This window comes from Acanthopagrus latus, chromosome 2, assembly GCF_904848185.1.
Source record: "Acanthopagrus latus isolate v.2019 chromosome 2, fAcaLat1.1, whole genome shotgun sequence".
Classification (NCBI taxonomy): domain Eukaryota; kingdom Metazoa; phylum Chordata; class Actinopteri; order Spariformes; family Sparidae; genus Acanthopagrus; species Acanthopagrus latus.
In genome coordinates this window covers 14,346,668-14,360,591 of record NC_051040.1, presented here as the reverse complement: position 1 = coordinate 14,360,591, position 13,924 = coordinate 14,346,668, and the positions used below count along the sequence as shown (strand labels likewise).

The 13,924-nt window shown below is 42.7% G+C and overlaps 2 protein-coding genes across 5 annotated transcripts in view; one reads left to right on the top strand and one right to left on the bottom strand.

The window, feature by feature from the left end:
* The window catches only part of rsrc1 (arginine/serine-rich coiled-coil 1), a 150,867-nt gene that overhangs the window by 117,808 nt on the left and 19,135 nt on the right, over window positions 1–13,924 (bottom strand). Inside the window, exons 2-4 of one of the 3 annotated variants that reach the window (XM_037083363.1) lie at window positions 9,178–9,311; window positions 3,381–3,590; window positions 220–342 (exon numbers count right to left, since the gene is read on the bottom strand). In XM_037083363.1, coding sequence (XP_036939258.1) covers window positions 220–342; window positions 3,381–3,574 — 317 coding nt within the window. In that variant the 5' untranslated portion in view covers window positions 3,575–3,590; window positions 9,178–9,311. Of the gene's footprint in view, window positions 1–219; window positions 343–3,380; window positions 3,591–4,055; window positions 4,268–9,177; window positions 9,312–13,924 lie in introns of those variants that run through there. The other 2 variants (XM_037083355.1, XM_037083373.1) reach the window with 2 other exon arrangements.
* Window positions 7,210–13,706, top strand: shox2 (short stature homeobox 2). Of its 2 annotated transcripts, none has more exons than XM_037083416.1 (5): window positions 7,210–7,465; window positions 9,086–9,294; window positions 11,855–11,912; window positions 12,251–12,339; window positions 13,348–13,706. In XM_037083416.1, exons 1-5 carry the CDS (start codon window positions 7,210–7,212, stop codon window positions 13,603–13,605), a joined length of 870 nt encoding a protein of 289 aa, XP_036939311.1. In that variant the 3' UTR covers window positions 13,606–13,706. The 2 variants fall into 2 exon arrangements, with proteins under 2 accessions (XP_036939311.1, XP_036939304.1); XM_037083409.1 differs by having other exon boundaries at window positions 13,312–13,706.

Genomic DNA, 13,924 nt, shown 5'->3' with positions numbered 1-13,924 from the left:
TCATCACTCCTACTCTTCGTGTATTACATACTTTGTCTGCAGAATGGATAAAACATGTTTGTAAATACTGAAAGTGATAGAAAGCGTTATAATAAGTGCTTAAATCTGAAAGAGTCTTTAATTGAACATTCACTGTTAAAAAAAGGCATTGTGTTGGTGGCTGAAGAGTTCAGCTATGCAGAATAAACAGTGAACTGTATGTGTGTGTGATGGTGTTACCTCCTGTCCCGGCTGCGTGACCTGTGTGAGCGGTGGCTCCTCCCTTTGTCTCTATCCGCGCTGCGGCTCCTCTTCCGGCGAGGTGAACTGTGGGAGGAACTGCTGCTGGAACGCCGTTTTCTCCTGAAGAACAAAAACACACCAATTCAATTCTATTATTGGCAGGATGCTTGAAACAAAATGTCAATCAAAACAACAGGGTCCTGGTTTATAAGATTCATCATTTTGTTTTTGGCAAAACTGCATCAGCGCAACATGCAAAATTCTTTTGAATGCTGAGTGCGGTTTATAAGAAAACAGAGTTCACGAAATGACTAAGACTTTAGTGAATATATGGTCATTCAGCTTCATTGTACAGTGAAAATCTTGAATAGGTGAATGCTGTATTCCTAAATTGTTTTGCTGCTCATTTGAAGAGCAAATATGTCCAATTGTCCCCCAGACAACCTCACCCATTATCAGCAGCAGTGAGGGTTACTTTGCATTTGTGAACGTGCTCGTCTACAGCCAAGAGCAGCAGACTCATGCAGGCTGCCCTACAGTTCCTCCACGGGGGCCCTTTGGTGCTCTGCTGCTCTTTAATGTGGCTACAGCAGTGTGCGGAGCGTCTATTTTCCAAACACAACTCACACGGCGTTCCTATTGATATCATGTAGCAGGAGGCATTTATGGGGATGAATGTAAATGCAGCACCCCCTTACTTCTACTGCGCAAACAGTTTGAGCAATATTCATTATTTAAAATCTCTTCTTCTGTTTCACCAAAGCAAAAAAAATACCCAAATCTTTTCAGCACACACGCACACAAAAGAAAAAAAAAAAGCACATACACGGTCCTATGGGAGCTCTGCAAGATAGAGGAGAAGAGAAGAAAAAGGAAAGCAATACAAATAACACAGAGGCTGAACTATCAAACCAGATTTGTACCACTTAGAGCAGTGCAGGAAAGAGCCATTAGTATTCCAAAGGCTGGATCCCATGAGCGGGGCCCTATGAAATAAGTTCCACAGCCCTCGTACAACCACTTCACACATTGCACAGAAGAAACACACAGTAGTGAGCTGAGGTTTATGGGATGGTGGCATCTCACTCACATTTTCTCAGAAGCCTGCCTGAGATGTAATAAAAACGTAACGGTGTGAAGAACTAACAATTGGATCTAATACATCTTCTTCGCTCAAACACACTTTTTTCCTGTCTTGCTCCCTCACACAGTCGTGCAGACAAACACTCACTTTAAGTAAGTACGTTACCTCTGGACTCATGATGTCACCAACCAAGACCAAATGCACTCTTCTGTTTTACTACATTTGAGGGCTCTTTACACTGTTTGACTGTTGTAAATGACAGTGTCCTCTTTCGTATAGGCCTATTTGAGGAACTAGTTCCACACAGACACACACACACACACACACACACACACACACACACACACACACACAAGGTCTTTGTTAATTGATCAAAACATATGGCTAATAGATGAGGGACTGTGGGTTTACACCGAGGACCCTGCCCCACCCCGTACAGACAGGCAATGACTTCCAATCAGCAGTAATGGACCTTGACCAAGCCTCATAAATAATTACTATCAACTGGCCTTGTCTGAACGGCTACACACAGCCAGTGGCAGCTGTGGATGGATGGAGGAGGCCAGGTCCAGCCACTAGCCACTCGTAATGATGTCTGATGAACCTCCCCGCTCCACTAAAACTGCTCAGTGAGAAGGTGTGGTATTTTGTAAACATGAGGAGACACTTATAAAACTAGTATAAACTTGTAACATTTCATGTCTCAGTTAAGACGAGCCCGCAGATAACATTTAGTTTGACACTAGGCACAAAATGAGCCATCTAAGACAGCTGAGTTTGTCTTGATCTTCATCTCTGTTTCAACTCGAGACAGGACAGCCAAACACAAAACTGCTAGTGATTATACACATTTTCATATTTTTATAGCTTCATTTCATACATCTTTTTGTGGATATCAAACAACTACCTAAAAATGGTATACAGTCAATCAAAAAAGGACAGCTGCATTTCAGATTTTTAGTCCTTAACTGAAAATCATGTCACATCACTGCTTCATGTGAAATATCACAGATATAATACTCTATCCTGAAAAGTGTCTACCTGAATAAGGACCAAGACTATCAATGACAGACAACATTCTTATTTAAGCTACACAGAAACTGAAATATAAACAACTGTATTTAACAGGTTTTTTCTGTGATCTCTGGATACTAAATGACAACACACTGAGGAAAACACTGAAGTATATCAAATCCAAAACAATTCATATTTGAGTTATATATCAGAAATGGCACCCCTCCATTTACCAGCATGGGTTTACCATAGGGATGCATAAATATGCTTCTGAAGCAACAGTAAAACAAAAACAGCCACATCAATGCAAATTCCACAGTACACAGTGGAAATTTTGATTTGTCACAATATAAGGCCCCGGTGTAAACAACAAAATAATGATGACTGAATTCCATACAGCTGTTTCAGTATCTTGATATTGTACGCGGCTAACTGGAACACTTAAATAGAAAGGAGACACCTTTAATGTTAATTGTGCTATGAACCCTTAGCTGTGTTGTCATTGCAATTAAAATTAGATCAGACAATCCCTGAAAACATTAAACTGACTATGGCTGCAGTCAGAGGGTTAGTCTCAAGACAGGGACCATACATTTTAGCATCTAATGAGCTCTAAAGACTAAACTTATCCTACATCATTTCTCCTGAAGTGTGTTAATGATATTTGCAGACATTAAATCACTCGTTTCTCTATGTTAGCACTATTTTACAGGTCTACAAACGCACGAACAAAACAAGAGAGAAAGAAAGCCACTGGCAATGCTATAATCTAACATAAGAAGAAATGTACAAATAATGTTTTAAACTTCTGATTCACTTTAGCAGCCACTGAGAAAACGAGCCATTCAGATGACCTGCAGCAATTTTATTTTGGTTGCACAGGAAACCTGAGTTCAATGTTTCTTTCCTTCACAAGGGGGTGAAAATGCTGCATCAGCATCAGATATGAAACACAGCCCGTCTTGCTCAAGGACACTTCAGCAGGACAGTCACTTCCTCCTCGTCGTCCTCCTCCATGCTGCCTCTGATCAGAAAAAAAAAGCATGCTGTGCCTTCTCACCTCCTGTCTCTGTCCCTGTCCCTGTCTCTGGAGCGAGAACGGCTCCGGCGGCTGGACCTCCGACTCCGGCTGCTGTTCACCCTGCTCCCGGAGGATGACGACGAGGACGAGGAAGAGGAAGATGACCGACGACGCTGTTTCTTCTTCCTCCTGCTCCGGCTGTCATCCTCGCTGTCAGACGAGCGCCGACCCATGCTGGCTGACAGTCAGCTGGCATAACACACACAAGAGCAGGGTTACTGACGAGCTAACACTCTGACAACTTTAATTTGAATACACAATTAAACCTAGAGTATCGACGTGAACATGCTTAGTGAACAAAGCCAAGTCGACATTTCTCTACCTATCCTATAAATCAAATGTTTGAATAGTGTAGCTTCTTTTGACCACAGAGGTCTGATACGAGGGCTAGCTGTTTAGCTAGTTAATACAACACGTAGATTAAGCCTATTGACAAAATTGAGGGTAATCATGGTTATACAGTTTAAACCGTCGTTACAGCTCGAGCAACGCCTCTGTCGCACACAGTATGAATGTGAAAAGGATCAACAACAAAAAAACATGTTTTCTGTGGAGGCTAGCAGGCAAGCTAACCGTGCTAACCCTACTAACGTTTGACCGTAGTTCTCGGTTTGACTGAAGCCTTTTAGCCGCTTGACAATAAACACGTCTTACATTTCAGTCCGTAAACAGAAAGCGAGAGACTAGGCTTTAAAATCAAACGACAGGTTACCTAGAAATGGAAATCCCGCTCCTCGCCTTTAAATCGCTGTGAAGCCCCACAACTCAGCCATGCACTGCTCAGAAGACCCTACTCGTCGAAAGCGAGAGCATCGATCGAGTCCAGGCGGCAGAGTCGAACACGGAGCAGTCGATTGAAGGGCTGCTCTCATCTGGTTATGATGTGCTCTTAATGATATCTTCAGCCTCCAGTGGGCCCTAATTACTGAAACATTTGTTGCTGATGTTGTTGTTGTTGTTGCCACTTTAAGTGTAATCTAAAATAGCTAATTAATAATTGATATTAAAAGAAGAAAAAAAATCACACATATGATTTTATTTCTAAGTTTTCTTTGGAGGGTTTCAGAGTGCATCTTGATTCAGTGAGCCCAAAAAATATCATTTCTATTACTGTATGACTGATTTAGAGTTTTGAGGGAGGATAGAAAGGCTTCTTAAAACAGAACATTTATTGACTTTTAACACACTGACATACATTTTGAATCATGAGGTCAGTTAATCTAGCAGAAACATATCCTCCTCCCTTACTATTTCTGATCTTGTATTGTACTGTATGGCCTGCATCTGCTTATTTAAATTTCACTCTGCTGTGAATTGACATTAGTGTAAATTAACAGGGCAACAATGTTAATTAATCGAGGATATATTACCAGTCTGGGCTTCTCATATTTCGTTTTGATCCGACAGTACCCACACGTACAGCACAAATGATAACATAAGCGAATGCATGTGTGAGCTGCAGGTCTGTGTCAGTGATCATTTGCATGAGATCATCTTTTCAGATAATAAGGTTTTACACCAACATGCACGCACAGAGAGCTACAAGGGGCAGAGAGAGCTGGAGACAGAGAGCATCCAAACAATTTCCAGCGGAGCAGAATAACTAATTGCTTCGTGAAATTTTACAAAGCACATAACAGGACTTGAGGTGAAACGGCCATCACTGTTTCGCTGACAACATGAACAAGTGAAATGAATCAATAACGTCCATGAGAATGGCTGATAGGAAGAAATTAATGGGGCTTTCACTGCAAACAGATACAAGAGGCTCCGATTAGGAATTCATCCTGCTTTGAGATGCAGCAGAAATAATAGTAATTAATGCCTAAGGTTCAAGCTGAAACACTGTTAATATTTAATCAGGGGAATTGTTAGAGCCCCCTGTGTGGGAATAGGGCTTTATATAGATTATCAATAAACACGCTTAATTTTGCATCAAATTCATCCCGACGTTTTCAAAATCCCGCTGTATCCTGTTTCGTGTCTGGGCTATATGTTTCCTCCTATTAATACTAATTGCTCCCTTTCTCTGCGAGGCGTTCACGTGCCTTCACCGCAAGAGCGCCATTGTTTATTCATTTATTTATTTATTTATTTATTTTAGCAAATATAGGCAAATATCATTTGAGCGGGCAAAGGAAAAAAAAAAAACAGAACCCGTTGAAAAACGTTAATTAGTGGAGCCCAGTGGCAACGCATCGCGAGAGGCATTATAATTAAACGTTTATCTGCTATTTAACAACCTAATGGCTTAAAAAGTCCACCGAGAATTGATATTAAGCGATATAGTCTTGCTAATGACGACGATTTCACATACATAATTGCTGATTAGAAACATAAAGCGTGGAAAAAAAGAAGAAAAAAAAAAGCATTAAGTGATTGTGTCTCACGGCACAGACGTTCATGTCAGGCTCATTTCACACCCTGCAAATAATAATAATAATAATAATAATAATAATAACAATAACAACAATAATAATAATAATAATAATAATAATAATTTCGTTTATGATTATTCTTAAGCTTCGAACATCATATCAGCACTTTTTTTTTTTTTACATGGAATTATTTTTATTATTTGTTTCAAATCAAAAGCTACGTGCGTGCATACAGAAAAAAATAAAATAAAACACGCCAACACGAAAACTTATAGCTACGAACGGAGCAGGGGCCTACAGCCAACTGTGTGCAACATGGGGTTAAAACTAAATATGTTCACTTGAGCTTCCACTGAAGCTCCTCGGGCGAGTCGTCGCCCGCTCTCCTCTCGGCATTCCCAGCTGGTCTGTTCTTCCTTTTTCTTTCTCTCTCTTCTTCCAAATTTTTGTTGTTTGTATCTACCTCTTTTTCTCTCCGTGTCATCGTTGTGTGACTTATTCCGCCCCCCCACACACCGCCAGATCACAGAGATATACTGAGGGAGGAAGGACTCCTCATCCATGTGCTTCCCTCTCCCTCTCTCTCTCCCTCTCTTGTCATTTTCAGATTTTTTAAGCCACACCCCTGCAGAGAGAGAGAGAGAGAGAGAGAGAGAGAGAGAGAGAGAGAGAGAGAGAGAAATCCATGGCCATCTCCCGGGTGTTTAAAAAACTAACTCAGGACAATAGCAGCGAATGAGCGCTTAATTAAATTAATTAGTCCTTCTTGTCAATCTCGGATTAATGGCCAATAGCGACGGTGCTGCTTAATGTTTTTTTTTTTCCTCCACTCCTCTCTCTCGCTCCCTCATCTCCCTCTCTCTCTCTCGCTCTCTCTCTCTCTCTCCCTCCTCTCTCTCTCCCTCTCTCTCTCGTATCAGTGAAGGGGAAGGGGGGCTCATCCCGGCATCCTGAGGGGAGGTAATTTGCACGGATCAAGGGGGCAAGGCGCCGCAAAGTATAAATACTGTGACTTCAATAGAGGATCACCAGCAGGTTCCCAACTCCGCTACCAAAGGAGGAGGAATTGGCTGAGAAGATACATATATGACTCTTTTCTTACATTTTCTTTTTTACCACCAGCTTTTTTTTTTCCCAGAGTTGGCGGCGTCATCTTCGTCTCATTTTCAAGGGGTCGACTTTAAAACGAGCCACACCACTGATGTCTTAAGCAGTCGTGGAGGCACAGAAAAAAAAGAAGGGGAGAGAGTGTATGCGTGTGTGTGTGTGAGTGTGAGTGAGTGAGTGAGTGAGTGTGTGGTGGTGGTAGGTGGTAGGTGGTGGTGGTAGGTGGTGTGTGTGGTGTGTGTGTGAGAGAGAGGAGAGATCCTTCTTTCTTTTCTTTTTTTTTTTCCTTTTTTTTTTTTTTTTTTTTTTTTTAAAGACGAGAAATGGAAGAGCTCACCGCTTTCGTATCCAAGTCGTTCGATCAGAAAGTGAAGGAGAAGAAGGAAGTGATAACCTACAGGGAGGTGCTGGAGACCGGGTCGACGCGCGCAGGGAGCAGGGAGTCTTTAAACGCGGAGCCGGGGAGCCGAGAGGAGGCGGCAGCCGTCACCCGGAACGTTGCGCTCTCGCCGGGCAGGGAAACGGACATGCTCGGGCCGGAGAGGATCAGGGACGCCGGGAGCCCCAAACTCATTGACGGTAGGAAGAAAAAAAAAGTGCATGGATGGTTCAGGGGATGTGTGGAGTCTGTGAGTGAGAGCTTTCGGTCAGCGATCGAGGAAATCATCCTTAACTCTTCCTCCTGAAAGCAGCAGTTTTATTTTCCCTTCATGTTAGACAGTTGGACGTAATCAGAAACCTTCCTGCTCAGAGGCTTTTATACCAGCTCGTAATGATCCCCGTCTTATTAATAAGCTGCCTCGCTGCTCGGTGATGTCTCACTCAGTCACAGTGTGAAAGTTTGAATTCGTGTTATTCAGTCAATTAGTAAAAAAAAAAAAAAAAAAAGGCCAAACCCAAGGAAGAAAAACGGTGATAAACAACAAGGCCCCCAGTGGCAAAGTCATAATAATGATGACGACTCTATTCCATTACATGATAAGACTGGAGCCAAGTATCAGTAGTTACATTGTGGCTTAATGTTTCATTTTTTTTAAACGCTTGACCAGCCTTATACAACACACACCGTGATAGTTTATTTACGTTAATTCATCTCAGGAATATTATCAATAATTAAAATGTGAATGCGTGAACGGAATGAAGGCGAATCAAACACCTGACGTGCAGATGAAACGTGCAAATCAAGTGCTGTCACTTTCTGTAATCGCTCGGTGGGCTCAGGCTGTCTGCCGTCAGCTGTGAGAGGCACAAAGTCACATGTAGTGGATGGACTTCAGCACACATCTGATGCACTCGTGATAAAGATATAAAAAAAATACACATGACACAAACAGTGGAGGGAGAATTGTTTTTTACGCGGCTGCCAGTTCTTAGTTTTCGCGCAAACGAAAAAAAAATAACTGGGAATACATTTTTAAAAAAACAAAACAAAACATATAAGCAGGTCTCCTTAACACTGAATTTGAATATTTGAATCAGAGCAAATAATCCAAGCAGGTGATGCTGCAGTGATTTATTTCATTTTATCCACATGTGAATAAAAGTGAAGCAGCTGTCCTGTGCAGACTATAAGGAAACCTGGACACACACACACACACACACACACACACGCACACGCACGCACGCAAGGCATGGCAGGACAAGACATCTCAGAGAGCTGGGTGGCTTGTTTAAAAATGACATCTGTTCGTCATGGGCAGCGTGGTTAAAAGCGGAACTGCGACAAGCATGTATCAGACATCCAACAGTGGGCACAGCGTTGCATATTTATAAGCAGTTAATAATTAAAGAGCTTTATGTAGCTCTACAAAACATCCGAGGTCTGATAGCTCGGTGCTCTTTGAGGGGCTGGGGAGGGCATGTCCTCCTTCCTTTCTTCATTTCTTTCTTTCTTCCTCATCAGCGAGGTTTTTTTTTTTTTTTTAAATCTTATATCTGCTGTGGCTCGGTGATAACATCTCTCGCTTTTTTTCGCTTTGTGTGTGAAGATCGCGAGGTTTCAGTCTTTAAATCTGGTAGTTTGCGCGCACGCCCCCCTCCATCACCTTTCCAGTGTTTTATTTATTACCAAGCTGCATCACGCACGTATATTTTTTTTAAAAGCCCGGGTGAATGTGTGCGGCTGAGGGCCGGTGGTGCGCGGCTGGGTGCTCGCCGTGCGGTGCAGCTCCGTCATGTCTCCTCTCGACTGCGTCGCAGGCAACACGGACGTGAAGGAGAGGAAAGAGGACTCGAAGCCCATCGAGGACGAGGCACAGACTAAAATCAAACAGAGGAGAAGTCGGACTAACTTCACATTAGAGCAGCTCAACGAGCTGGAGCGGCTCTTCGACGAGACCCACTACCCGGACGCCTTCATGCGGGAGGAGCTGAGCCAGCGGCTGGGACTGTCGGAGGCCCGAGTGCAGGTAGGAGGACACGTCAGCTGTGGATGGCGAGAGAATGAAAATGAAATTTTTTTTTTTTTTTTTTAAAATTAGAAGAATATGTTAAAAAATAAGAATAATATCAGCATTTAAAATCTAAAATGTGTGATCAAAATATGAATAATAATTAAAAGAATGTCTTTATTGTCAGTGTTTTTAACATTATTGGAGCCATGGGAGTGTTGATGACCCACATGCTTACATTTAAATAACAACAATAATAATACAATTAATAACAATAATAATAACAGAAGAAGAAGAGGAAGAAGAGGGAGAAGAAGAAGAAGAAGTAGTAATAATAGTGAGGAAAAATCCACAGATGTTTCTTTTCTGTTTCTCCCTGGAGGATTTTAATAACACAGTCACAGATTGGTGTGATGATGAGCTTGATATCAGGCATGAATACAGCCTGACGACGATGAGACTTTCTCTTCACGTGGTCTGGTTTTTTGTTGTTCTGTATATATACAGAAGAAAAAGCAGTTTTCTAGACTACAGCAGGCCTGAATTTGTGAAACCCCCATGGGTGTTTGGAAGTTTTAATAAGTTGGACGAGATTTTTTTTAAAATTTTTTTAATTCTATTTTGTTTTAAAATGGAAGAAACATCAGAATGTTGTTCTCTCTGAATTCCTGCTTTTCTCTCTCTGAATGTTTTGATTATTTAATTTGCGTCAATTATCTCAATTAGGCCCTGCTCGTGTCACGAGAGTCGCTTTTAATCTCTATTGTCCAAATCCTCTTCCAGCGACAAATAAGCCTCCAAATATTTGCCTTCAGTTTTTTTCTTGGTATATGTTACCAGGCGAGGAGGCCCCTGTTTGTCAGAGATGTTGTCTTTTTTTTTTTTTTTTTCATGGGGACAGACCATCTGCGCAGAAACCCAGTAAGGGTTTCAGCCAGTCGGGAGGGTGAACTGCTGCTGCTGCTGCTGCTGCTGGTGGTGCTGGTGGTGGTGGTGGTGTTGGGTGGGGGCTCAGCTCAGACACGTCTTGTGTAACAGAAGGAGGAGGGGGACAATGAACATATAGAAGACTCCTATCATCTGATTTATCAAAAAAAAACCAAAAAAAACAACCAACCCTATAATATCTTTACTCCAGACGCTTTTATCGCGCTCAGGGGAGGGCTGAGCGTTTGTCTCCATGTTGAATATGGCGGAGGGGAGAAAAAAGAAATCATAACGGGCCCTAAAAGATCCCCCATCCCAAAACCCCCCTACAAGGAAAAAAAAAAAAAAAAAAAAAAAAAAAAAGTTAAAGCCAGCTTTTTTAGCAGGGCTCTCCCGGCCTGAACTGGAATCTCACCAATAAGGCGCATTGTGTCCCGAACAAGGAGCACAGCTCGGGGATTTGCATAAATTATGTATTATTTTCTACCCAAATCAAGAGCAGCTCTCTCTCCCTCTCTCTCTCTCTCTCTCCCTCTGCTCGACATTATATCTTTTTTGTGTTGTTGTCGTCGTCTTTACCAGTTGCATGCACGGACATATTTATTCTGTTTTTATCATCATCATCATTTTAAAATTCTGCCTCAATCTATAGATGATTTGCCTTCATCGTCGCGATAAATCACACCTGAAGCGTGCGCAAAAGCACTTCCGATTGACATGTATGTAACCCATGTGGTCAATAAAATGATTCCAGCTGACAGAGGGATCGATGAGATATTTCCGTCGCTGTGCTTTCTTTCACCGTGCCACCTGATGTAGAAGGGGAGAGATTGCAGATTGACATGTTGTATTGTGGGCTAATTTAGCCCGAGATTTTTTTTAATTTTTTTTTTTGTCTGCGAAGATCCAAAGCAGATTTTACAATCGTTTAATCTGCGTTTCAAGGCGTTTTCTCTCTGAAATTGACGCTTGTCGATTTCCACAGAAGGAAAAAAAAAAAGAAAAAGAAAAAGAGAGGAGTGAGCTGTCTTTTGAAGCGAGGTCCTTTTTTGCGTGTAATGACGGTGATTAGACCGAAAAAAAAAAAAAAAAAAAAATCTGCGAGGCATTCAAGCGTTTTTCTCTGACATGGATTTTCTCTGCAGATAAGGGTAATTAATTTCAGCGGTCATTTAATGAGAGGGGAGATGGAGAGATGTTCTCAGATCGCCTCGCTCTGATGTCCCAAAGAAAAAAGAAGAAGAAGAAGAAAAAAAACGTAATAGCATTGCTGCTATTCGATATCTGAGAGTCCCATTCAACTCTTCGGGGACACTAATCTATAGAAAGATGAAACCAACGCTGACAAGGTTATTTATTATGGTCCGACAGTCCCTGCACATTCTCCAACAAGGGTGTTTCCATTCTGCTCATACGCTTTTAACATCTCTTTCTCTGTCTCTCTCCTTTTTTTTTGTTACTACTTCTTCTCTCCCCTCTCAGGCTAAAATGCAATAATTCAAATGTTGGGGGGTTAAGCAGTGGCATTAATATTTCAGTGCTCCTCGGGGATATTGTTTTTCTGCGGTTGTTGTCACTTTGAGAGGAATTACACATGGCCTCACAAGCAGCTGCCAATCAGCGGGTCTCTAATTAATTTCTGTCCCTGCAGGTTTGGTTCCAGAATAGAAGAGCCAAGTGCAGAAAGCAGGAGAACCAGTTACATAAAGGTACGGCTTTGCTTATCTTTTTCATTTTCTATTTTATTCTATTCTTATTACAAGCAGTTGTCCGTCATCTTAACACATTGTTTGTTTGTTTTTTTCTATTTTGTAATTTCTGGCTAATTGAGCCATTAAAAAGAACAAAAAAGAAAACCCCACTGTGATTCTCTGAGTTATTAAAGTTTAAACTCCTCCACTCCTTCAGTTTACTCTTTTTTTCAGCGTTTGAATATTCTTCTCACAATTAAGGCTATCATCTGTGCTTTCTTTTCTTCTTCTTCTTCTTCTCCTCTCTCTCTCTCTCTCTCTCTCTCTCTCTCTCTCTCTCTCTTGCTCTCTCGCAGGAGTCCTGATTGGAGCAGCGAATCAGTTTGAAGCTTGTCGTGTAGCGCCATATGTCAACGTGGGGGCTTTACGGATGCCATTCCAACAGGCAAGTTACTTTGAAGCGCCTAGTCTTAAAACCAGACCAATCCCCGGACTGCTGTCTTGGCACGGGCTCGGCCCAAGTGCTATGCAGAGACTCCAGTTCCAATGTAGGGGGTAACTAAACTCTTATTACCGCCACACTGACAAAAAAAAAAAAAAAAAAAAAAAAAAGCACTGTGCCAAACACAGAGTAGTCTGTTACAGCCTAATTGGAAAATTCCCTCTATTGTTTTATGGATTACTTATGTGCTTATTTTACTGGAGCGAGCAGGAGTGTCTTAATTTTGGGTGGCATGGTTGGTTTGTTTTTGATGAGCTGTACACCTGTATGAAGGGGGAACAGTACATTTATAATTATTATTATTGTTATTTTGCTTTTAATCGCAGTGAAGTCTATTCTTCACCTTCGGCACCACTGGCCTGGTGTTGGAGGGGGGAAAAACATAATATTCCCAAAAGGGTCAGGGAGAAACTGGACTGAAATCAGAGCAACTATCTCCAGGTCGTCAAATATTCACGCTGTGTGTTTGAGTCGAGACCCGAGCTGCGAAGCGTCAGCATTTGACGACCTGGGGATGAGACACAACAGTCAACTATTTCACTAGGAAGTTACATCCTAACGGTGCTATTTGTAAAATAAATAAAAGAAAAATAGTTGATTTTCTGAGTCTCATTCTCGTCAAATAGTGACGCTTTGGGATCCTACGGTCTCAAAGCGTCACTATTGAACGATTCTTTATTTCATCCAGATTTGAGTCACAAGAGCCACAGCAGCCTATAATGTCCCCAGAGCTAGATGAAACCCACTGAACCCTGCAGTCCCGCTCACTTCTGTCCTCTCCCACCACTGAGACAACCCTCCCTCCACACAGCAGCACACAGTACATCACAGTATATGACCCTCCAGACGTCCCACTGCAAAGTTAACGCATGTTCTCCCCCCCTTCTCTCCCCACCCGTGCGTCCCGTCCCGTAGGATAGTCATTGCAACGTGCCGCCCTTCTCCTTTCAGGTGCAGGCGCAACTGCAGCTGGACAGCGCCGTGGCCCACGCGCAGCACCACCTGCACTCTCACCTGGCGGCGCACGCGCCCTACATGATGTTCCCCGCGCCGCCGTTCGGGTTGCCCCTGGCGACGCTCGCGGCCGAGTCCGCCTCCGCCGCGTCGGTCGTGGCGGCCGCCGCCGCCGCCAAGAACACCAGCAAGAACTCCAGCATCGCCGACCTGAGACTGAAGGCCAAAAAGCACGCGGCGGCGCTGGGACTGTGACGCCAGGTGTTGTCGGCGGGACACGAGGCGCGCACGCGCTACCTGCCGCTCAACACAAACACTTAAAAGGACGAAGTGAGAAAAATTATCCGAGGACGATATTTATGCTTTCTTTCTTTCTCTCTTTTTCAAAATGAAGGACGACGAGTATAACTATAAAATATAGGCTATTTATGAGATAAAGACAGACAGTGACAGAAGAGACTGTGACGTGATAGCCTACACAGATGACGGTGTTTTGGTTTTTTTTCGGGGGGACGCGGATGGAGAGCGAGGCTACAGCAGAGTCCCTGTCTGAGCGGCGGGACACCCTGAGGAA